Source organism: Homalodisca vitripennis, chromosome 1 (genome assembly GCF_021130785.1).
Source record: "Homalodisca vitripennis isolate AUS2020 chromosome 1, UT_GWSS_2.1, whole genome shotgun sequence".
In the NCBI taxonomy this organism is placed as follows: domain Eukaryota; kingdom Metazoa; phylum Arthropoda; class Insecta; order Hemiptera; family Cicadellidae; genus Homalodisca; species Homalodisca vitripennis.
In genome coordinates this window covers 163,925,791-163,953,582 of record NC_060207.1, presented here as the reverse complement: position 1 = coordinate 163,953,582, position 27,792 = coordinate 163,925,791, and the positions used below count along the sequence as shown (strand labels likewise).

The 27,792-nt window shown below is 31.0% G+C and overlaps 1 protein-coding gene across 1 annotated transcript; it reads right to left on the bottom strand.

Annotated features, from left to right (window-relative positions):
• On the bottom strand, positions 1–27,352 carry LOC124353900. Its single transcript, XM_046803954.1, has 4 exons — positions 26,824–27,352; positions 24,257–24,308; positions 16,538–16,685; positions 1–180 (listed from the first exon to the last, which is right to left on the bottom strand). The coding sequence occupies exons 1-4, from the start codon at positions 27,350–27,352 to the stop codon at positions 1–3; spliced, it is 909 nt and encodes a 302-aa protein (XP_046659910.1).
• Positions 27,353–27,792: the final 440 nt, after the last annotated feature.

The following is a 27,792-nucleotide window of genomic DNA, read 5'->3' as shown; positions in this document are numbered from 1 at the left end:
CTACTCGCGGGTCCAGTGACAGTGTTCCTCCCCGTCCGTGAGGCCGCAGAGACCGGCCAGGAGCACCGTGCAGTGACTGTAGTGCCTGTGGTGACTGTGTTGTGAGCGGTGACTTGAATGGTCCGAAGAGCCGAGACCTAGGATAACCATGAACAAGGTGGGTCCTCCCTGTACGATGTTCTGGTCATTTATTACTTCTAAATAATAACTAACTCATTTCCACCGTTGGATAAACGATATGCTATTAAATATTATTAGTTCCGCACGCACACTCGAAGGATTTGCACGTATATGAACACTATCGTTGGAGTGAATTATGTTTTCAACGTCAATGTCAAGTTTGCTGTAGATGGAGCTTATATTGGTCACTGTTAAATTACATTAAAATACAAAACCAATATTTAATACATATTATTGTGAGGCCTTTCGATATCCAAGATACCTTCATCAGACACATCACAAAATAAATACAAAAAGTAAATTTGATTATTAATAATAGTTAACATATGTGATTGATTAATAATTTGTCTTGGGTGGCGTAGTGTGTAAATATAATTAAATTATTACTGGTATTATACTATATAAATTTTAAATGTTATTTTTGTAGTTTTCGTTTTAGTAATATTGAATTTTGAATTGGTCCATCTTCTTGATTTAATAGATCTTCTGTGTTTGTTTGATTTATGTAATATGACTCCCATGCATTTAAATATTTTGGAGTGTTAACATGTTTTAATAGTTTTAAGTTTTTCTGTGATATAGTATGTCCGGTATTGATGCAGTGGTGTGCGACGGCAGATTTTTCTTTTCTGTTGAATTTAATGTGGGAGCAATGTTCTTTATATCGTGTATGAATTTTTTCTTCTTGTTTGTCCAATGTATGTTTTGTTGCAGTCATCACATTTAATTTGGTATATAAACATACCTATTAAAAACACGACAACTAATAAGATTCTTCATGATGCAAAATTTAATTGGCTTAGTTTGGAAATAAAAAATATGTATTCAAAACAAGCTTCTTTGGAATTAGAAGCTATGGAACAGCATTTAAAAATTACCAAAAAGTTGTCACCAGTATATTATGACATTTATTTGAAGAACGATACCAAAAACTACTTCAGAGTATTGAGTTTAAATGTAATAAAAAAATGAAAACACTTGAAAAGAAGTTTGATAATTTAATAAAGAATCAAATTAAACCTGAAAATAATAAAAATGTATTCCCAAATCAAAGCTTAGTTAAAAATTTTTCTTCTACATCATTTTCAGACGATGAAATATCTCTTTTGAATAAAGGTTTAAACTTCAACTTCCGTGATTCAAAAGACATTGATTCATTAGTAATTGATATTGAAACAAACATTCAAAATTTAAACTCAAATCAAAAAACATTAATTAGATCTGATGTTTACTCAGCTATATCTAATAGCTTAAATAGTTCAAAAAAACTAACATTCCACAACGAAGATAAGAAAAATAAAGACGCATTACACAAGTTACAAAATAAAAATGTGTTTTATTTAAAATCAGACAAAGGAAATTCAATAGTAATCTTGAATCAAGATGATTATTATGAAAGAGTAAACAGTATGTTAAGTAAAGGACCATACAAACTTTCAACAAAAAATCCACTTACAAAATTTACCCATTCAACTTCAGAGTCTATGAGACAATGTAAAATAGTAATCAATAGTGAAATATGTAGAAGCTTACAATATCAAACCCCATAATTAATAACATTTGTTTACTACAATTCTACTATAGAGAGAAAGATTTTCGCAGTTTAAGAGACCAGTTGGACTTATTCCGTAGAGATTCTCGAAATAAGATTAGGTTTCAAAGTAACCAGGGGTCTTAAGTATGCCCATGTACAATTTGGGTACAATTGGTTAGTAATTTGTACATCATTAAGTAACACACATACAGACACCATTCGATTTTTATATATTACTATGAGTACCTTTTTTTCATCACTACCGTATTTATAAATTAACAGCTTGTAATTTCCAATTGTAAAAGTGTCCAGAATCTGTATATGGAAATTATTTTACTGCTTCAATAACGTGATAAGAACATTTTATCCCAAAAATAATGTTAACATATGACTTTTTTATGTAATGTAAAATGGATAGCTTGCACCTTAAAAATATTTACAGGTGAAATAAGAAAATACACGATAGCATGACGTGTCTACTAACGTAATCAAATTCCAGTTGATAAAGCTTTACAGAAAGAGTAATTTAAAATTACAATATAACAGGTTAATAAAAGTTCTCTTCGTTAGTGCCAGTTTTGTCCCTTACTTTTCTCATTGCTATAACAGTCAGATTGATTTAATATATTGATACGTTTTCTATTTCTTAATGAGAATTTAAACAGATATAGTACTTAATTATTTTCTTAAAGTGTCTTTTCCTAAATGAATACATATTTCAATTATTAACTGTATACTGTGTGTTACAACACAGACAACCTGAGACAGTGTTATTTACTCTGTAAAATTCATTGATGAAAGTTTAGTCCGGTTTATTGGCCAGTTTCACATTCTGTCTGGACAGATCTTTATGTTTTTGAGGCGTAGGTATTTTGGGATACGGCGAACTAGGAGACAATGAAATATCCTTCAATGTATTGTAATCATTATGTCCAACTTAATATAGCTTTCATTACCTGTGATTAGTACTGTTCAATTAGCAGTATCACTGACAGTGGTAAATGTCTAATTGTGTTTAGTTAACCATCCATCAACAACACATGAGTATAATTCAGTACTCGAATGAACGCCACCAAGAAATAAGTGTAGCATACTTTCCAAAATTAAATGTAACACTCTAATTTGATTCAAGAATTATAAACAATGTGTTTTCATACATTTACGATGTCAAATTTATCTATACAAGTTTTCATATATTTTATTTGTCAGTATATTAGAAGAAATATCACAATATGAATTCCAATAGTCAAAATGTAAGTAAATTAATTATAAGCAAAGTGACGTTGAAGTAAAACCTTTACTAGGACTAACGTTTCAACATTATTAATTTCTTGTCCAGACTCGTTTTTATTAAACAGTATGAATAAATAAATTTTTACAAAGCAAAATTAAAACCTCTACATTTAAGACCAGTGCTAATTTTCTCCCCAATAACCCGAATAACACATAACATCATTAGAAAACCTCATTTTGGATGATTCATCAAATTTCGTCATAGAAGTTACTTACCATATAGCACTTAATCACTTTAGTCGAAATGTTTTATAAATACCTGTAGTATAAATAAATAACAATATTTTTAGTTTGAATGGAATTCTATAAAACAATGAAACATAATGACTATATTTACACCGGTTGTTTCTCTCACTATTCCAACCCATTAACTGTCAAATGCAGAGATTTCAGATCATTATTTATTATAATTCATAGTGCATAACCCAAATCATTGCGTTGGTTGACGGTAAGCTATACAATTATTTTTATTAATTATTAAAATGAATTTTTATTTATTTTATCAATTTGTAGTATCTACTTCGCAACATTTTACAATTCTGTTCATTAATTTGGGTTTATAACAGTGTTTTGTTAATATTTCGAATGCACTCAGTGTTTTAAATTTGCCACTTACGAAATGCCTATAACAAATTAGATAGTAATTAAGTCTCTTTAATAGTTTAATTCCACTGTATTTCCAATTGATCAAGTACTGCAAATGTTATTACATTACTGTTATTACATTATATTATGTTATTATATTACTGTGCATTGTTACATTTTATCAAATTTAAATGGAAATTAAATATTACGCCACATATGCAAACTTCAGCTGGAAATGTTTTCTTTCACCTAAATTTTAGTAAGCTTTAGTAAATCGTCATGTTTCTGGATTTTAAAATATGCCGGAAAATTATTTCATATTTTTCTCTCTCTGTAAAATTTCCTAGAACTTAAATGCATATTAAAGAAATAGCCGAGTTTGTCCAAGCCATTGCCGAGATTTAGCACTTTATTTTTAAGAATATATGATTTACTGTGTAATATATATGGTGAGAAATAGATATATTACTTGGAAACTGAAATATAATTAATTATTTTTATATCATTTAAATGTACTGAATATTTAAAACCCGCTGGAGGTAAAAAAAAAAAATACTTTATAAAAGACATTTCTTAAATATTATGAGCATTCCGGAAATATGTTGTATTTTTCTTTAAGTTCATACATTACGACATTACGAAGTTTTAAATCTTTCGTTTAAACAGCCGCCAGCTGCAATTTTGAAAGGAATGTGTTCAAAGAACATAGTCGGGATATTTATAAAATACATTTATGTGAATGGCTCAAGGTTCATATTCGGTGAAGTTATGCAAATTTTGCCTTATTGATTTCATGAAAGTGATTGTAATAGGCTGACTTTGTAAACATAAATAAAAAACAAAAAGTTCTTCCCCACTATCCCTATCTTAACTAATTCTATAACTTCCCGATATCTCAGAAAGTTTTAATGGCTCACCCTTATACTTGAATACTAAAACGAATGAGTTGTATCAGTTTAACGATGGATAGCGATTTTTAAAGTTTCTAACGTCATAAATTTAAAAATTAAATTTGCATACAGGTGTCTTATGTTCTCAACAGGTATTGTCAATATTTTATATGAAGATGAACTACATAAAGTAGTTTAAATGTGCTGCATGCTTTAACGGCACAATATTTATTCTTGTGTTTATACTTCTTGACATTCAATGAAGATAATATTGAGAACAAATATATTACTCAGCATAAATTTAACTTGTTTACTAAAGTAGATCCGGTTGGTGATGATATTAGGATGCAATTGAATTAAACTAAAAATGATAGAAGTGGCCAATTTTGGTTCAAGTAGGCTTTTTAGATCTACATACTCGTATGCACCTATTTTCTTGATCGGGTCGAGGGAATCTCAACTTTATTACTGTTGACACTCATATATGAGACAGGAAAGTGCTAATGCTGAAAGAATAAAGAAGATACTTTTTGACAGTAGTTAGCTTCTCTTTTTTACTTGTGTATAATATGATTTCCTTGTCCGTGGAAAATAAAGAATAATCTGTAAATATACTTGGCCTATTTTAGTAATGAGATATATTTAAAATATTATATTTACAAATGTCCACTCACGTATTTAGAAATCTATCAGAATTATTAAGCTTGTAAGAATATTAACTTTATCTTGCATTTAGAAAAGACGAGTGTAATGTGTAGTGTATATAGGTATAATATAGCAGTATATACTTATTTATTTATTGATTATGAGTAAAACTATAAAATTATTAACACCATTATATTCATTGTTGTTTGTGGTATACTGAACTTTGTATTTAAGAATTAAAATAATTTCAAAATAACAATATGAATGAGGTAGGGAAACAACATTTCATGTATGTACATAAGAGAAAAGCTGAGTCAGCAGAAATCCGGGTTTACGGTTTAGCCATAAAACGGATCCATTAAATAAAACGATCGCATCCGAAACTCGTTTCGCTGTCGTTATGAAAACATTTAGCTCAAAAACTGACGCAATTCTATGTGAAAGGGTAATAGGCAGAACCAAAGTCCTGTCCCTTATTGGAATTTCAATTGATACTGATTTACTGAATCGAACCATCAGTTAATATATTTATTTCAAGTGCAGTATTTATATAGCTTAGTGAATAGAATTTTGGGATTTTTAGGGCATTCATGTGAAATATTCGCATACATGTTTGCATGTTCTTTACCTTCATATAACAGGCAAATAAGACCTTACTGTACTAAAAATCTAAGTTAAGTAATACGATTGTGAACATTGATTGCATGAATTTGCAGTCAAAACCTTTCCAATTATCCTGGCCTGGAATCAAGGACTAGCTGGCAGAAACACTTCTCCTCCACTCAAGATGTTTATAGGACGGCAGATGAGAAAGTTAGCTTGCTATAGTTGGTTCTTATATTTTTTATAACTAATTTACTCTTACTGGAACCAGCCTAAGAAATAATAACACAACTAGAAATTTTATTTACAAATATTTAGAAAAAAAAACGAAAACTCTACATTCACTACTTCCTTCTATCCTTTCATTTTGTGTTCTCTTTGCCATCAGCTGGCTATTTGATCATATGATTATAGCACCACATACTAATCGGTCCTTGACAGATGTCGCCACATCCACTGTTCGCATTTTCACTGCTTGCAATAACACCAAATTGCCCATTACGCACCGATTTGCTCTTAAAACAAATTCTTCGTTAGAACCCAGTAAATGACCTTCATTTCAAAATAAATTAGTTACATGATACAAAAATCGATAGTATTTAATAATTTTGAAAAACAAATTATTTAACAATAAAAAGTAAACTCAAAAATATTTTTTGACATTTAATACTTTGAAAAATGTGTATTTTTATGGTGCTATTATTATAAAAATTCATTAAATAAACAAATACATCTATATATGCATATTGTAATGTTTACAATGTATGCTCATTTAAATTTTTATTATTTAAACTTTAAATGTTCATAATTCTTTTTTTGATTATTTATTTTTTATATTAACTTGCCAGTAACAACTGAACTATATACTGTGGAGCTATCCACAGGTTCTACATTATTCAAGAAATATAAGTTAATACTTATATTCTAATGAATAGCAAGTGTTGGTGGTCTTAGCCATAATGAAATGAAATATAAATCACTCTAAATATCAAGATTTAAAGTCACGTGGATACTCAGGAGGGGAAATTCCACTATTAAATTATTAAAAAAATAAGAAATTTTATAAACATAAAATCGTAGTACATTAAATTTATACTCTCAAAAACCCTTTACTAGACACCCTTGATTTACGAGATAAATTCTATAAAACCTGAGATCAGAATGGCGTAGCCATTTGATTACCTTATGAGGATTGAAGTTTTTCGTGATATTGGTTTTGGGTACATCAGTTACAATCATAGATATATTTTGTTTATTGATACATTTTTAACACATAACGTTTTTAATAACCTGCTAATATGTTCTCTATATAAATCACAATATTTTTCATGCAATCTATTGTGCATATGCAACTGTAAGTAAATTTATATTCCTTTTCGAACTTTTAGATTCGCCACAGGTATATGATGAACTAAGAAATCCATCTATTTGACACATAGTATGAATTTCGTGTATTTTACAGATATATGAAACATAAAGTTTTAGATTTAATTAGGCATTTCCTGTCAAAAATAAAAAATATTTATACGAAGAAAGATTAATTTAGTTTTGTATAAAAGTAACAATATATGCTATTACTGACTAAAATAATAATACATCTATTAAGGATAGACTTATTTATAACAAGTTGACAATAAATAAAATTCTAACAATACTCAAAAGCTTGTAAGTGTAAGCTAAACAGATTAAGTACGTTTTAATTCTTTGACATTCACAAACTTTGGACCTCTTTAAATACCATACACGATTTACTTTAACTTATAAGTAATATAAAACAATATCTCGTACAAACAATTAAAAAACCGTTTTACATTACTTACATCGTTTGTTTGGAAAATTGATAAAGCGATATTTATATATGAAAATGAACACCATCATGAATATTAAAAACTTGTTTTCCTTGGAGTAAAAACAGAATTTGTAAATAGTAGGATGCATAATGTAATCATGCTTTGAAATAATAAATGCACGATGTTAGACAAGTTTTAAAAATATAAGAAATCTAGATCGTTTGTAAATGAGCTAACATCTGCATGTTATAGCCTCTACAGTTCAGTGTATGGAATATGGCGGCCAAGTTTTACATGTTTCTGGCAGCTTTGACGTCAGTCCATATTCACAATGTCGTTTATTTTACGATCTGTTTATGTCAGTTTCAAACAAATGCTTGATTTTTTGCTAGTTTTATTCTTTTTGTTTTCGAATTAATAATTTTTACTGGAATAAAGTTTTATTTATATTGATATTTAATACATTTAGATACAAAAGTGTTTTATTAAGTTTACAACTCAGTAAAACAGCAAATTATGTACTGGATTTAATACTATAATGATATGTAACTGGAATAAGTTAGAAACAATAGTATTTGACGTCTGTTTGACTTCTGATTTTAATAATAGGAACACTCAAATATCTTTAAAAGTACTTTTGACCTGGCTGTGTTCTTTTCTAAATAAACAGTTGTGTAAAAATATCTGTAGGAAACAGGAAACGTGTTCATATACCACCGCTAAAAATCAATCACACGTTTCATATATCAATATAAATGGAAGTCTTTAAAAACCAGTAACCAAGAAGTTCGGGGGTGTAGAGACGTTAGTGTGTAACTGCAAAATCCACTCTACTGCTACATCTATTAAAAAGTGTACTTCCTATAAATACATAAATATATGAGTTGTATGGATAATTTTGACAATTTTATGTGTGCGTGATTCTGGTTCTATTTTTCATACAATTTATAATTACTCTAATTAACAAATAGCCTAAAAATTTTCATCCCATGATACTTATTTATAAATTTTGAGCGGGTAAAATCCCTTATGCCATGATTAATAACAAGCCTTTAATCGACCTCTTACTGCACTTTTAGAAAAGTGCCTCGGTTACTTGGTTGTAGGTTTTTGCTATAAATCCCATCCTTTCTGGGAAATGTGGTGTTTAAAAACTATCCTTGAACAATATCTATGAGAAAAAGTCACAGGAAGTGATATAAGGGGTCAAGCCGGCCAGATCAAGAGAGTCCCATGTTAAGGACAAGGAAGACTAATCTAGCTGTCCGGACAGGCGATGTTTATGTTCAGCTCTAACATCACAGTATTGGTATAGAGGTGAACCATCCAAAAGCAGTATAAAATTTAAGAAATCCCGTTTTAATAAATTGTGAAAAACCGATTCCTTTAACATGCCGGTGACAAATATTTCAGTCATGGTTTGTTGTGCAAATAAAGTGGGACGTAAATTGTTTGAGTGTAATAGCACATAACACTTAACTTACAACTTGGTTGAGTCACGCACACATATGAAGTAGGTGCGTGGTTTTTTCCGAACCCCGTATTCTGACATATGCTATTTAACTTTACCAAACAATGAACAATGGCCTTATAGTTATTGTACACACTGAACATTTTACAGTTACAAATTATAATTTTCCATTAAAGCCTGCATACTCTTACAAAAATAAAATCTCGTATCTTCGTCATTTCATTTAACATACTAAACAAGTTTATAACAGTTTTAAGTACAAATTTGTTTTATTAGGAATTCAAAGTAACTGCAACACTTAACGGTATACTTCTGTGGACTGCGTGGAAAACACTTATATCGTCTTTTTATATCGAAAAAGTATTATTCCTTGAAAAAGTAAACATTAAAAAGACCTTTCATATGATTCTGAATGTTTAAAACTAAAGAGAGTATCAGCCTTAAATGCATTTCGTTACTTAATAGTGACTGGTATTTGTCACATATAAGTACATAACTATAACTGAATTGAAACTATATGTGCCAGAAAACTATATTCTTAGGTTCCCAAACAAAATTCCACAAATGTATTACATCCGACCTTCTATTTAACCAACTTATGTTTATTAGAAATATAATTATTTTTTATTTTATTTACTATAATGTTTACCCACAAGACATATATAGCAATAGTCGGTAACGCTCAGCCAAATCCCATGGAGTGACATGTATAATTACATCAAACTAGATATCTCGTTCACAGACATGAAGCTGCATGCGATATACCAAGTTATATATAGGTAGGTTCACTCTTGAGTTATCGTTCACACAAAAAAACAGACTGATAGACTCAGAAAAACTTTAGCTCTTTGATTAAATTTATTACATAACGCTCAGCCACATATTCATAATTAGATTGGATTTTTATTTCAAACTTTGTTTTAATAATATTTGTTTGCTTCAGAAAGTGAAAATGTGTATAAATCCCAATTTACAGCGGTAACGTATCTAACCAGAGTACAGGTTGTGCGGTAAACGAGAGTTTATGAGGCTGCACACGACGATGTTTATAGCTGACACTCTCACCACTGGACGCTAAGTACCTTACTCTGGTACTTATTTTATGAAAAGTATCTGTGCTTGTTAACTGCTCAATGTGTCACTAATGGGCAGTTAACTATAAAGAAATAGAGTCAATTGAAATCCAAAGTAAATATAATGGTAATTGAATCTGACTATTGCAATATTAATTTCTGTTTGAAGGACAAGACGTAACTTAAATTCGTAGTATAATATAACACGTTTTTTCCTAAGAAATGAAATTACGTGTCAATATATTAGTGGTGTTAATGCATGTACTGCTGAAAATTCACAGTGCTTGATGTAATGAAATAGGCTAACTTGATATAAATAAACAGTTTTAATTTCTCATGACGTACGAAATGTACTACAAAACAAATAATGAACCCTGAATCTCATTTAAGGCAGGCCTTGAATATTTTTGCAAAATAAATCAATCTAAAATAATCTATAGTTCAAAGTTAGTGACTGAAATAAATAATTAAAAATTAAATAGTACTCAGAAGATTCTTATTATATAAGGATCCACTCCCGTTATAGTTACAATGTCGTATCGCTGGAACCAGCAAAACAAGAAGATACTATATGTACAGACAGACAGATATACGGACGTTTGCTGTTTTATTATTGTACCAAATTAAGTTTTTCCTTGAAGCAAGAACAATCTATGACCAATTCACAACTCTCTAAGAAGTTTCTATCAGAGTATTATTGCACATATGGATAGAGAACGATAAAATTTTAGAAAGCTATGTAGTTTGACGTTAGATTACTAGATTAGTAACTAGATTTAGATTACTTTTACTATCCTCGTATCTTTATTACCTTATTATCTTATATTTTAACTTTTAGCGGAGGCATTTTTCCAGACACTCCTAGCTTGTTTCCTTAACTTTCCTTCCGAAGAAACTCCAGAGTATATCATACATTTCAGAGTAAACGTGTTTAACTGGTTCCATTGGCTGAAGCATCCAAAAGCCATAATATTGATATTTGATCAAAGCTTCTGCGATTTTTGAGACTCACGGTACTACAAGTCCATCCCAAAGAGAAGTATGTCAACTATAACCTAAAATTTGTTTTTAAACCACTTCAATTTTTTAAATTTAAATGAGTGAGTTTAAGTCAATTCTTATTGGAGTCGTGTAGAAGAAATTATGTTAAAATAATATAAGACAGCTATGTTAAAATAGCAAGAAAGATATGCCATATTCTGTTTCGGCCCGTTCCTGGATCTTTTCATTCTATTTGTGTATCAATTATAGTTCATTTATGATGCATGTAAGAGACATAAGGCAGCAGCTCTCTGAATATCATATCAATTTAGAATTATTCAACTCACAATACAGTCCACTTTATATTAGTTATGTTTCATAGCAGTTAGTATAATGTTCATATAAATTCAATTTTAGGAACCAAAGTGTTTTATTTATAGGCAATTATTTCCGATAGTCAAGGCGTACCAAGAGCCGCAACATATTATTTATAGCTTTATTATTTGTTTATAATAATCTCAAGGGACAATTAATATTAACTTAAACAAACATAGTAGTATAATGTTTTGCATTACAAACAATTGATAACAAACTCATGCTGAAGGAGATTATGAACTACATATTCGTGAAAGATTTAGCCAGGTGATGAAATGAACACATGCAGAATGAGCGAATCATGCTACACTAAGAGGCTATTAATATGGCTGACTGTTACTGTTGCTTTGTTGATAATCTGCAACATTATACCATTGTAACTGGTAATGTTATATGATTAATGTACCGTCGTGTCCCTTAAGGTCATGGAAATTTATTTTCCTGTACATTCTGATATCTAGGGATTTCATATTCTTTCTTGAAATGGCGAATACATATATCGGAATATATACAATATGATTTATAATATATTAGCAGTTGCCCGTGGTTTCGCAAGGTTATTCATAACTTTTGTACCTTAATGAGCATTTCTGGTTCGAGTGAATTATATTTCCGACGCCAATGTTGAGTTAGCCTTCTTGTTAAGTCTCTCCTTGATGTATTCATGTGCGTGACTTTTAAAACTCTACAGCTTTTAAGACTCCAGTAACTATAATATCGTGGTCTTTGGGATTATCTGGTGTCTGAGTGGTTTTAAATTCTAAGACAGTCTGATTTAGGTTAGGTTACCTAACCTCTGGAAAACCTTACCCCCTAGGGGCTTCTTTTCTAAGGGAGCTAATGAGTTGGCAGGACTTAATGATGAGATTGGCTGAGAGAATTTTCCCTTTAATAACATCGTGGCGTTTCGTGATCCTAGTCCATGCTTTATTTATAAACTTATAGCATATGTAAGCTTCGATCAATGATGGATTCCATTTACGAGATCTTATAGCGTTTAAGAATGTGCAGCTTCTATGAAACTTCAATGTTTTCAATTAATCAAGAGTACTAAATGAAAATTAAATAATTATATATGTATATTGTTTTTCAATAAACATTGAATCACAAAGGCTTTTATATATATATATATATATATATATATATATATATATATATATATATAAACCTGGATGCGTTATACAGGGATAATGAAAAAGCATATTATTGAATTATCTTAAAGTAATAAACTTTCAAAACGAAAAAAGTTAGGTTTAAAGAAGCTAAGTCTACAGAAAATGCTCTAACAGACTGAGTTATTAATTGCTTCTTGTTATCGAAATTAGAATCTATTAGAATAGGAGATAATGCTTTGAGATGGATTAATAGTTTGCTTTCTGGTCGTGTACATAAGTTAAAGGCGGTAATCATTACAGAGCAGCGCTGTCTTACAGGGTTACCGTGCCTCGTAAGTCGTGTTTGTCTGCTAGTTTGTTTATTATTTTTATAAATGACTTAATATTAGTACATTTTAGTCTAAGCAAAAACAGGTTTTATTTTGCTTACAATCCTGCAAAAGGATTATTAATTCATAATGATATAATTGATTAATAATTTTATTTTGTAGCATTGTTTATGTTAGTTGTAGGCAAGTGTCAAAGAGCATTGCAGCAGAACGTTATTCATCTGTTGACCATTTTTTCGTTAGGTATCATTCCTAGTGTTGCACATTCCATATAAATGTAAAAATTTGTGGTATAAAGCATTATGTCATATTGCACTTGTTTCTACGAAGTGAAAAAGAAAAATTGCATTAAAATCTTAATTTAGATATGAAGATATTATTTACATTATCATATTAATAATTTCTGAATCAACAACAATTAAAAATACCCGACCATAATGAGTTATATAAAAATATCCAACCCAAGAATAATTCTTTTATCTGAACCACCTTAAATGATTAATACAATTCATTTATATTACTAGCTTCAATTATAAAATCTTTAAAAATCATTCGTACAACCCCAGCAATTTTCAATACCGTACTCAATTGTCCATTACATTCTTTTACGAATACTTTCCTATTAAGAAAGTGATTCAAATTGGATTTCATTTTTTATATGACCACATCATTAAACAAATTTTTGATACTGTAATAGTAATAAAAAGCCAATCAATGACAAAAATATGCCAAATGTGTATTCAAAATATTAATGGCCATTTTGAGTCTTTCTTCTAAAAAATAAATTTGAATGATTCTGTTTTAATTATGAATAATTTAAAATTAATTATGTTATGTCAATGCAAAATACACTTTATTCCATGTGGGTTCACTTCTGGCTAGTTTGTATCTTCCAGTAAAATGTACACTGTCTAACATCAAAATTAAAACTTTCACCTACATTTAGGCAACCCCGTGGAGGCCTAAGAGCGGCATATCACAATACCGTAATGTTACTAAAACTAAAGGATTTGCGTAAAATTATTGACAGAGTTCTCGTTTACTTTGTATGAAGAGAGGTGGGAACAGTGGAGCTCCCTTAACTTTAAAACTGTTGCTGGCTTAAACATGAGGGATTAATATCCCCTACCAGCTTTCACTAGAGAAGTGTAGTACAGAGATAGCCTCCCCTCCATCCCAGGTGACATGACTGAGATATAGAGCACGCAATCCCTTCTTGTGGAATCTCGACTACCTTACCATCCAGAAAGTCCCATCACTCCAGAAGCAAGCGTTAATGTCCTTTTATGGCAAAGCGCATTGAGAGATATCTGCAGGTTCTTGCCACAAATAAATAATTCAATTAATAATCTGACTAATAAATAAATAAACTAGATTATAACTGATTTGCATATTTGTTGAACAAGGCAAATTTCAGCCTCACACTTATATTTTATTCCTAATGATCTAACATTCAAGTTTTCTTTTTCACGTATAATTAAATAAATAGTTTATTTAGTAAATAACTAACAGTGCTTATATTTTAAACCTAAAACTAAGGACCAGTTTTCTCTAAAACTGGACAAGGTGTATAACTTCTCATATTTGCTGACTTATTATCACACTGATTGCATCCTTCACTATTGCATCTTAGGTTATTTTCGAGAATCTTATACTTGCACTTTTGTTCTACCTGAAACTCCGACAATCATTGTTCTGAATGTGTTGCGATTTACAATACGCTTTTGATAACGATCGTTTTCAAAACATAAACCTTTAGGTACAATTGAATGGTTTTAAGTGTTTAAGCTAAAAACGTTTCTATAAGATTTTTAATGTAATTGAACAATGAATACCCAACGTTTTAATACTATTCTTTATTAATTATGATAATAAATACAAGATGACTATTTCTCATAAACATGCATTACACTTTTGTATTCTTAATGAAATGTGACTGATATTTTATAAAGTACGCTGTAATATTCATTTTTAACAAAGTATCCAAATAACAAAATATTTAAATATTACTAAATGTTAATAAAAACACTACTTTTTCCAAATTGTTTATTTTTTATTTTTTGGACGAGGCCTTTCGAAACATTTTTTTTGTGGAGTTGCCTGAAGATGAAACCTTTGGTTTCGAAAGGCCTCGTCCAAAAAATAAAAAAATAAACAATTTGGAAAAAGTAGTGTTTTTATTAACATTTAGTAATATTTAAAGAATTTTCCAATTGCTCCAAGAGTCTACAACAAAATATTTGCTTTGTGTATACATATTAAGATAAAAATGTACGTGAATTTGTATGCAGTATTTTCAAAGAAGCTGGATGTTTCAGAAAGTCCAAAAACTTTTAGTCGTAAACTTGGAATTAAATATATTTTTATATTAAAATGTGTAAGTTACGTTGAAATTCCCTTAAAATTAAATTTTTAAATATGATTGTTTTATGTAGATTTTTTAGGCTTTGCATTACTAAATATTTATTTCGAAAATATGTAACAAAAATGAGGAAGTGTATGTTTCCTATATTATATAGGAACCTATATTTCCAGTGTCATCATGCACCGTGGTAGTGTTTCATACTGTGGTGTATTAGAATACTTTTGTAATATAATTTATATTGTTTATTACCATCCAAAATGCTTTCTTTATATATATTTATTTATATTTAATTTTTCATTTAATAAATAAGGGTATTATTAATTTATGTAATAAAGTATTAACTCCTTATGTAATCAGTTTATTTTGTTTTATATTAAATATTGTTTATTTTGTTGTTTCTGGTTATATGTTGTAGAACTGAATATTTCATCGAATTTGATTTTTTATTTAATACTATTATAGTTCATATTGGCTATTTATTTCCTTCTCAGAACATTTGCTTTTAATTTTATCATTGAAAGATATCTTAAATTGATACTTTTAACATTGTATTCATTAACTTTAAGGAGCCGAAATTGTCATGGCATGTGTTTTGGTTAATGTATTAGGCCTATTGCGTAGAATTAGAGTATTGTATGTGTGTGTGCGTGTGCGTGAGTCTGTCAGTGTCGCGGCCGCGGTCCGGAGCGGGCATGTCACGGCGCCGTTGATTGTGGACCCGGGATAGTGGGTCCACACAGTCCTCGCCACGCGCCGGTCGCCTCCCCGCCTTCACCAACTCCTCCTCGCCTCCATCCACAGCTGATGTCCTCTCTCTTTCCTTATCTCCCTATCCTAGACATTTGAAAGCCGCTCATATCAATGCGCAATCGCTGAGGGGGCATGTTTATGAGCTTAGAGAGATTTTTGGCCTTCAACAGTTTGATTTAATTGGAATTTCAGAATCCTGGCTTAAGCCGAGTATTCAGTCAAGCGAAGTTTTCCTTCCTGGTTATGTTTTGCAACGGAACGATAGAACAGGAAAAAATAGCGGAGGTGTTGCAGTGTATATTAGGGAGGGCTTAAATTTTAAACCGCTTCCTTTTTTCGCCTTCTGAGTACTCGGCTGGGCCAGAATTTATGTTTATTGAAATTGGTTTGTCTGGTTCAGATGTACTACTACTGGGAGTGTGTTATCACCTACCCAGAGTTGGACATATGACAGATTTTGAAAATGCTCTCTTGCACCACATGCACAGATATAGTCGTATATTGATCATGGGCGATTTTAACACTGATTTGATGAAAAATAATCAACACTATAACTACAGACAGCTGACTTCCATGTTTGACTCGTGTAATCTTACAATACTGCCACTGGAGCCAACTCATCACACTGCCGAGTCTGACACACTTCTTGACCTCATGGTGGTTTCGGAACCACAAGATATCGTCCTTCATGCGCAGCTTCCAGTCCCTGCCATATCAAAACATGACCTAATCTATTGTGTTTATTCAGTAAATATACCTAAGATTAAAACTAGGTTTATCAAGTATAGAGACTTTAAAAACATGAATGAAGCTGAATTTATGTCCGATATTTTATTGCTCCCAAGGCATAACCTAGAGAATCTTGACTCTGTTGATGACATGGTGGATGGTTTTAATAAACAATTTTTATCTGTTTATGATAAACATGCTCCTTATGTGACAAAACGAATAAATAAGAGGCACCCAGTGCCACGTATGAGAAAGGATATTCTTAGCCTGATAGCTTATATCGAAGAGCGAGGCGCTCTAATGACCAGATACTTATGGATCAGTATCGTTTAATTCGAAACAGGGTTAAACAACTTCTGCGTAATTCCAGGCTGAGATATACTCGAGGTCTTTTTGAGAATAAGAAACATTCGTCAAGCGACTTATGGCGTAAGGTTAAAAGCCTTGAAATAGGAAAACAACGTATTTCACAGCCAGTTCGTATATATATATACCTCTGAATGAGTTGAACCAATTTTTTACATCTTGTAGTCAAAGTTTCAGTCAGGAAAAAGTGGAGGACTACTTAAAACATCTTCAAAACCTACCTCACCGTAGTTGTGGTTATCCTGAGTTTACTATTAAACCTGTGATACAAGATGACGTGTTGAAAGCTATACGCCGTATTCGCAGTAATGCTGTTGGGTACGATGGCATCCCAATACGCCTCATAAAGAATATTCTATTTGCTGTCCTTCCAATAATCACATTTATTTTCAACACGTCTCTTAGGAGTGGTATTTTCCCATCACAATGGAAGTCTGCTTTTGTCCGTCCTTTTAATAAGATTTCAGCACCAGCGTCATGTTCAGATTATAGGCCGATAAATATTCTTCCTGCATTATCTAAAGGCCTAGAGAGTGCACTGCCAATTCACTGAATATATATCTTACAACAATATATTTAGTGACTATCAATCTGGTTTTCGGACCAACTACAGTACAGAAACTGCACTTTTAAAAGTGACGGATGACATTAGGCTTGCTATGGATCACAGACAGGGCACAATTCTCACTCTTTTCGATTTCTCAAAAGCTTTCGACAACGTAAACCATAAAGTATTGCTAGCTAAACTAAGGCTAATAGGGTTTTCTAGTCATGTATTAACTTGGCTGAGATCTTATCTGTCAGGGAGACGGCAGTGTGTAAAAGTGGATGACATGACTTCGGACTGGGAAATTGTTACTTGTGGGGTGCCACAGGGATTGATTCTTGGTCCTCTATTATTTGTACTGTACGTGAACGACATTCATTCTGTACTTAAACATAGCTCATATCACATGTATGCTGATGACCTGCAAATCCATTCACACTTTAAAATTGACTCCATTAATGAATGTATCACCAAAATCAATAGTGACATTACAAATATCGTTATGTGGTCCAAAAATCATGGCCTGAGACTAAACCATGCAAAAACGAAACCAATCATTATTTGTCACTCTCGTTTACGAAACTCAATAAACTTCAATACGATTGAAACGTTAACTGTAAATGGTAACACCCTGCCATACTACGACAAGGTAAAGGATCTTGGTTTGACTATAAACTCGACTTTGACTTGGACTGACGCTGTTGCGGAGATTTGTAAACGGGTTTTCGCATCTATTCACTCACTGAAACGTTTACAACGATTTTTACCAGAACATATCAAGCTGCTCTTGACTAAATCACTCGTACTTCCACATTTCAATTACTGTAACTCCGTGATCAATGATATGACCATAGTGCTGAGTGAGAAGCTGCAAAGAACTCAAAACTACTGTATACGTTACGTTTACGATGTGAGACGGGAGCAGCACATCACACCGTACTATATTCAGTCAAATATTCTAAAATTAAAAGATCAAAGATCCATAAAAATTTTAAAACTAGTTCATTCAATATTGAAATTTGGTTTTCCAAGATATTTTTCTGAATATTTTAAATCTGTGTCTCATGTAGGTGTAAGAAGCACTCGCTCTGGCTCATACATTTTGAGAATGCCTCAGCACAGGACTGCAGTGTTTGATAAGTCATTCCATGTAATGGCTTGTAGGTTGTGGAATGCCCTTCCCCAAACAATTACTTCCATCGATAGCAGTTCCCGGTTTGTGGCGAAACTGAAAGATATGTATCTTGAGCGGTTAGCCGGGGCAGTTCCGGTCTGAGATGCTGTGGGCGTGACACTGGCAGAGGGATGAATGTGAGATTGTGTATGAAAAAGTTCATTTAGCAATAAATACTTTAATTTATTTGTATATTAAAAATATAAATTTATATTATGTTTTAAGAATAGTAGAGATGGTTAATTTATTAATGTGTTAAATTTTAATTATTACACGTTAAAATATTACATTAATTTCACCACTTTGTGTAAATGTAATTATTTCTTTATTTTATTATTTTTATTATGTTTTGTTTTATTCTTAGATAATATTTATTTAATGTTTTAAATTTTACATTGCAACAGGTTAAGTGTAAGAAAGGGCCATGCGACCCTAACTTTGCCTGTAAAAATAAAGAATTTTTCATTTCATTTCATTTTTCAATTCTTTGAAAGTATCCGATACTAGACTTCTACAGAGAACCATTACATTATAACACACATGTTATCAAGTGTAATTGTCTCCCACCAACCACTGTGGGTCATAAAACAGTACGCTGCAACTACGAAAGTTGCCCGGACACAGATTGTAACAAGTTTCCCTGTACTGTAAGTCCCCAGAGTAGTCTAAAAAGGAATTTGTTACAGTTTGCTTTCTAACAGAAGCTTAGTAGTATTTGCATACATATTGCAAAAGGGTTTAAAAGATTAATGGAGTATTATTAAAAACAATATGTTGTAATTAACTAATAGGATAATGCCTTTTAATACGATTTACTTAAAAAAGTCCTACAAAAGGGTTTTTGAAAATGGATTTCACGCGTAAGCTGTTTAACTTTGAAAATGTATTTTAAGTAGGAATTGTTTTAGCGGTCCGTATATTGAGAATCTTCAAGGATGCCATGAAGTGTGGTACACATATGGCTACTTGATGAAGAGAAGATCTTGCTATAGGGTTTGCAATACATCTCCGCTCTTACTACACTAAATTAGACAAAATTTACCTCATGGGCTTACTGGTATGGAAATAGTTCCCAACTTCATCCGTTCTAGCAAAGCCAATTCATTAAAACTCAAAAACCTGAAGAAGATTGGAGTTACATCAAATAATTTTCAACTGTACAGTAATAATAATTTCAAAAGCCAAAAGTAATTTTTTTACAATTATAAGCCAATGCATTCTTTTAAGGCGAAACCAATAAAACAACAATATACAGCGAAATAAATTTAATTCCGAAATTATTAATTGTAGTGACATTATTTACAAAATTATTATATGAATGTATCTCAACATCAAAAGGAAATATTTATGTGGTTCAAGACTTAGTATAACTATTGTGAATTCAAATTTTGAATATCAATAAGTGCACAGCTTTAGCCGCTAATAAGTAAATATTTTTACTACAGGTTAATGTAAAATTCTAATTGCGATGGTTCAGGTTTAATCCCGAGAAAATATTGCTATAAAAACGTTACAACTATTCATGGTATATACATATTTTTAAATTTATTGTCTTTTTTTGTGTAAGCGTATCAGAATTATTGTATTTGTACATTGTAAAATATTTCAATATTTAAATAACATAAGGCTACGACTGTCCCTGTAACAATAACAACGAACACATAACACAAATAAGCTGCAACTTTCATAGTTGCTATGGAACAGATTGTAACTTGTTTATAGCTGTTATTCCCCTGGGCACTCTCAAACATTTTGATTATGCTGTAATCTTGCTTTATATTTAATTAGATATGTTTAAACTGCACCTAATTATACTACATCATTATAAATTTCGTTTTGGAAGACATTTATTAAGATACTAGGTTTTATTTGGAATATTGTAAAATATAAAATGTTAATTAAATAATGCTGTAATTTATATAATATTCCAGACCTAGAAAAAAAATTATTGCCTTATATTTTTGACTGCTTACTACTGAATTGTGTCTTACAAATGAAAACAAATCCTGGCATGTTAACGTATCTCACTAATATTTCAACGTCAAAATCGCTGCGGAACAAGTATTTTTTCCAATCTTTAGTAAAATAAAATTAGCCTAGTGTAGTGTATAAAAAATATAATAAATGTTAAGGGTTTTGTATCTTTTTGATGTAATTATACAGATAACTTAATAGTATTAGGCTATGTAACTTGCCAAAGATATAAGGAACTCAGGTTTAATAATTTCTTTCACAAACTCAGAAGAACTACTCATTACTCTCTCTCAAGAGTATGTTTTAATTAAACATTCCTTTCACAAAATTGAATTTATCCTCTACTGTTCGAATTCATAAAACTAACTGTTCTTTGGTATGAAACGATTTTTAACGTTAAGCAAATAAAATAAAGAAAAACTTTCAACGTGGAGGTTACGGTTAAAATAACCATCTTGTATCGATTCACTCACAAAAGTTAATAGGGTTGAGGATATTAAACCGCATGACCTAACAAAACTTTCTTCTATTATGTTACATTTTCAATCTATCATGTGTCCTTTTTAATGAACCTACAGGTTTTATCCTAAAGTATAAGCATACTTATTAGCACCTTTGATAACATGATTTTTGTGAGTAATAATACTGATTTAATAAATAGATTGAATAGTTTTCTTTACCAATGACAATCTTTCTTTCGGGTCTAGTTTGAGTAATATTTATTGTCTGAGCATTAACGAAGCATTATAAGTGTGTGACTAGAAACATTTCATTTGGGTCTGTCCATTAGCACTATATCTTGAAAGTCAACTGAGATACGTACTTGAACTTTTGCACGAAGCTTCATTTTTATACCAGTAACATTGAGTGGCCATATGATGCATGTCACTACATAAGATTTCGCTCGATACTTATATGACATATTATTTTTCTACAAACAGAATATAGCCAAAATTAACATTAATTTTAGGATTTACCATCTTCAATCTTAAGAGTTTAGTGTGTCTAAAAGTGCAACCTACATTTCATTGTTTTAATACGATTTAAGGTAACGAGTTACACGTTTTATTTTTCTTAATCATAAACGTATTGTTTTGCTTTTCTACGTTAAACAATGTATATGAATATATCTGACGATTGGACAGCTTTTCTATTAATTATTAGTATTGAACCAAATAAGTCATAAACCTACTTAGTCAAATTAAATCAATTCACATTAATAGTTTTGTGCGTGGGTAAAGCAAAATAATTAGTCTTTAATTGATACTGTCGTAGTTTATATATTTTGAAATATAATGTTTTAATGCAAGTGAAGCATAGTTGTGCTAAAAGTTTCTTTATGCCAGTAAAAAAGAGAAGGCTACTACATGTGCTGTGTGCACAAAATAAATTAAAAAAATTATTCTACAACGGCATTACACATTACGAATACTTAACAAATAAATTCTCCAAATTTTATTATTTGATAATTACCGTTGCAATAAACAAAGACAAAGTAATCATGAGTTTTTCAACAGCACCATTCTCATTGTTAGTTCCCAGCCGCAACTCAAGTTGTCTGATTTAATTGTTGAAATTTACTGCTATTTGTGTCTTGTAAGTTTCTTGTTTTATCTTGCCACACTACGAGCTTACTAGACTTTTCATTTAAGGTAGGTTTACAGAGTTTGGTACGATAAGACATCCTAATAATATTATAAATGCAAACGTGCCTTTGTTTTTTACTTTCGTTTTCACACCAAAAATATTCAGCCGATTGTATTGACATTTTACATGGACATTTTTACGGTCCATGGAATGAATATAGGCCTATTCTTTTTTTCGAAAATGCCTACGGTCACACCCCACTGGTATTTAAATTAGCGAATATCCCATCTCGTTCTCTTAAGTTAGAAATATTAATTAAAGGAGCATGTATAATGTAATCAACTGATCTACAAAAACATTGATTATTATTTTCAATTTATTTACAATTATAGTGAGTACATACTTTAAAGAATGCAAAATATGTTCAACTTCGCTTCAGAATTCAGCGATTAAATACTTGTTTACCTTCTAAAATGGCCTGATACATAAGATGGTCAAAATTAGACGCCAAAGACTTAGAAGCAGACAGCTGGATGAAAGTTCGCTTGACTGTGCTTTTGGACTAATGTACCAATTTCAGCTCTAAATGTTAACAACGTTTTTTTAAGTTAAAAAATCAAATGCGTAGTCATATTAGTGTACTTTCTATTGAAAATTTTGATTAAATACCAAATATTAGATCTAAAAGACAATGTAACTATACATTTTTACTATTAATTTTAAGACTAATGCAAAACCCATTTTAGTTCACTTTTGCTAGAAATAGGCTTGTCTGATCTGTGACACACACACACACACACACTCTCTCTCTCTCTCTCTCTCCCTCTCGCGCGCGCGCACACACACACACACACACACACACACACACACTTTTGGGCCACTAGAAAATTAATGTAAAATACTGTCCATTGAACCATCAATAGTACAATAGATAATATATTGTGTACAAAGCTTGGTGTTTCTTACGATTTTCATGAAAAACTCTTGAAAGATTTATGAAAGTTTTACTCAGAATCAACGAAAATTATCCTACAATTAAGGAAGCAAAACCTGCTACAGCCAATAAAGGATAAATCTAGGAACAATCTGCTACAGCCAATGAAGGAAAAAAAAAACCTGTGAAAAATCTGCAACAGTCAATGAAAAATTTATTACAAACGTAATAACATTTATTACAAATGAAATCAAATCTTTTACATATGTAGTCAAATCTACAATAAATGTCGCATCTGCTTCAAATCTATGTAAAATATATTACAAATGTTGTCAAATGATTTACAAATGTAGTGAAATCTATTATAAATGATAAATCTACTTCGAATCAATGTGAAATATATTTAAAATGTAGTCAAACCTATTACAAATTTAGTCAAATCTACTTATAATAAACGTAAAATATATTACAAATGAAGTCAAATATATGATAAATATTGACAAATATATTACAAACGTAGTCTAATCTATTAAAAATTTAGTAAAACGTATTACAAATTTTGTCATATCTGCTTCTAATCAATGTAAAATATATACAATTTTTCATAATAGGCTGCTTGACTTCTTTGAGTTTAATGGTATTTTTTCTCCCTGTCAGTTTTGTTTTTTAGACTCAAATGAAATACTTCATCTGCAACCGCTTTTGTTTTAAGGTGGAGTTGTACATCCTTGGACTCCTCCGAACACACTCTAGCCTTGTTTTTTTATATTTTTGGGCATTGTTACGGGACTCTCGAGGCTTATATGTATGGTGGCTTTGATGAAGAGTACAACCTACAAGGACTCCTCTTCTTAAGTATATCTCTACTGATATCTCTAAAACCTTGAATAAAACCAATGATAAGCTGATCAGTAGAAAATACTTTTGATTGGAGTAATAACCACGACCTCTCTCATTTGTATATACCTCTTGACAAAGAAGCCAGGCATATGGAATATATCAATGACCCAAGCTATTCCTGAAAAGTTCACATAAAAGAGGATGAAAAGTATAATGGAGTTTACTGGTGCAGAGAGCTTTTCATACCTTTATTGTGATTTAAATGGACTAAACTTACAGATTTCCCATTTAAATATTTATACAGTTTATCTTTGCTTAATATCCATATTTCATGGTTGGGCTCATCTAAATTACACAAAAAATTAGGACATACCTAGTCGATTTAAACATAGATTAATGACTGAACAAATCTTAAGAACTAGTTAAGAGAATATAGATTTTGTAGAATTGATAAGTTTTATGATGAATGATTACGTATATCTGGAGAGATTATTAAAAAGCATTAAATCTTAACGCCACCTAGCTGTGCTCACTTTAAAGAAGATCACAATGAGAAATATTGTAAGAAAGAAAATGTTTAAAAAAGTAGCCATTTTAACTTCAAGAGACAAAGTAATGGAGATGATCGCTATGATACAGAATTCCTAATCTATGAAGTAAACGTAAAGTAGCACAATATTTCAGTAAATATGGAGTTATAAAGTTATATAAATATCAAGGTAACAAAAAAGAATCCAACGCTATATCATATTATAGTATATGCAAACATTACAAACTGACATATGCCTAGTACTAAAAACGTTGAAAGTGAAATAATGAGGTATGTAGCATGAACCGTTATGTATTAAAACATATTAACGGAATTCCATTTGTTTAGCGATGATAGAAAACGCTAATTTTGTTGTCATTGCATTCCAATAATAAATAACTATATTATTAAAGGAGTAGTTTATTGTTATGGATATTGATAATATGATCATCTAATTCTTGCAATTTCATTAATGATATATTCCAGATAATCTTAACAGCAATACAATTATATACACAATAGTAATCATATTATTCCAAATTATCTGTGTTCATGTACTAAAGCTGAGTTTAACGAAAATAACATCCAGCAGAGGAAATGTCAGGGAGAAAGTTCGTGTAAACATATAAAGCTTGGGCTAAATCTGGGCTGTCACATAACTTGGTACTTGAGAACACACATCCGCCAGGCCAATATATAGGTCTCAATATATTTATACATCTTTCAAATAACCGGATAAGTAGATTATTTTTTATTTATATCTAATGGTAAATGACAGATAACACTTTTATTAACATTGCAAATGTTTTAATGTAACAGTATATCAACAATGGGGTGTTATTTGTTCTTTATTCAAAATATATGAAATATTGTCTTCTTTCCAGTGTGTGGGCGACAAAATAAACACAATGAACCTCAAAGTATGTCTTGTTGAGTTAACTACAGTTTACATTTGACATTTGTTCAGAGTATCTGCTCATAGCAAGTAATGTTATTGTCACAGTAAAGCACAACATGAGTTGACTGTGTTGATATAACGAAAGTGTACCAGTGAAACCTACCAAGATAAAAATTATTGTTTTAAATCCATAATATCACTGAAACAATTTAAATGTCTCTTTCCAATTTTAAATATGTATCAATTTTTACTTGAGTTAAACGTTAACGGAATAATTAATCTATTGTTCCCTATTTGCAAACATCACAAATCAAGTATTGAACTATGTTTAAAAAAATTACTAGTCCATAAGATTTGTATAAATAATTAAAATTTATACTAGGAATTGTAGGTCAATTAAATACTGGATTACAAAGGCAACCTAATTTTTTTGGATGAGAGACTGTAAATTTGTGTACTATTTTAGTTTTAATCTAAAATGTTTTTAAAGTAAAACACGTTACCTATTGCTTTTGGTTGGACCAACTCAAATAATATATTATAGATACAAGCACGTAACAATCTATCTCGTTTTAATAGATCAATTAAAAATGTTTTAGTTATATCTATATAAAATAGATGCTAATAAACTAAGTCATTAGAATACCTTATTGTATAATGTTTATATTGTATTAGGTATGAACAGGTAACGGTTTTTTTTAATGAGAGATTTGTTATTGTTTTATATTTAATATAAGTAAATTAACGGATAAAAAGGGGGCAAAAGGATTTGCTAGAATTATAGACATTTCACATGATATAAGTGTTACTTTATATCATGATCATTGTTTAAGACGACTGGCTTTATGGTCAGAACTCTTGATGTAGCTGCAAGATTTTTGGACTGAAAGAGAGAGTGACTGGTTGTCTAAAACGGTTTGAGTGTCTACATATTCTCTAAGATTAGTCTCAGTATACATATGAAGCAAATTATGTTGTGGAACATTTATACAATACTAGCAGAATACCCGTGCTTCGCTACGGGAAAATTATTGATGAATCTTACTGCAGGATTTCAGGAGTTTTGTAAATGCAAATTAATTAAATGAGTTTTCATATTATTAACTCGCCGTTTTTTTCATTACTTTTTCTTTAATGTTTTCAACTCCTCCTTTTTAAATTTTCTTGTACTTATTTACCTAACTCAATACTTTAACAGTCACTGGATTATATCACAACAGTTATTAAATCATAAGCTGGATTGCTTTACGGAACTTACAATTATACTTCTTTGTAGTTCAGTTTCATTTTTTGTTTTTCCACGAGGCTGAAGGATAGTTAAACTATCAGCAGAGCTAACTCGTGAGCAAGCGACATATAACTGGCCATGAGAGAAGCAGTCTTCCCTTAGATCAACACCGGCCATTTTTAAGGACTGCCCTTGCGATTTATTTATCGTCATAGCAAAGCAGAGTTTGACAGGGAACTGTAGTCTTTTAAACTGAAAATGGTAATCCGATGGAATTAAGGGAATGCGTGGGATAAAAACCTCTTCCCCCTGACCACATCCAGTGTATATTACGGCTTGTATAACGTGTCTGCGCAACGCTTTGATTTGTAGCCTAGTTCCGTTGCAGAGCTTAGGTGGAACCAGGTTCCTAAGCCACATTATTGGAGCTCCAACTTTGAGGTAAAGATGATGCGGTGGAATGCCTGGAGGATTAAGCGTGTGCAAGAACTCTACTGGGTAGTGTACCGCATCTTCTATTTCCACCACAGAGTCCACCGACTGGTAATGGACAATCTCAGATGGCATTTTTTCCAATAATAGGTTATTAATACTTTCAGCAGTGTCATTTTTAGGTGTAAGGATAGCTCTTTCTTTAAACCAAGACAAGTCTTTTAATTCGACATTTTTTAAATCTGCATAAATCTTTTCAATCAATATTTGCAAATCACATACTACTTCACACAAATCCTTTGGAATATTGACTTCGCCATTTTCTTCAGGCAAATTTCCATTACCTATCTCTAAAAGTAAACTTGAAAACTCGCCTGCCTTTAAACTGCCTTTAAGATGAACCCTCATATTGATTTTCAAGGAAAAAACTTGGACTTTAGGCCAAAGAACTGATCTCTTCACACAGGCTTTTACTTCATCAGCTCGAGTTCCTCTTGGTACAACAGGCAAAGTCTGTCTGAAGTCTCCAGCCATTAAAAGCGTGACTCCACCCATAAGTTTTCTGTTACTTCTGA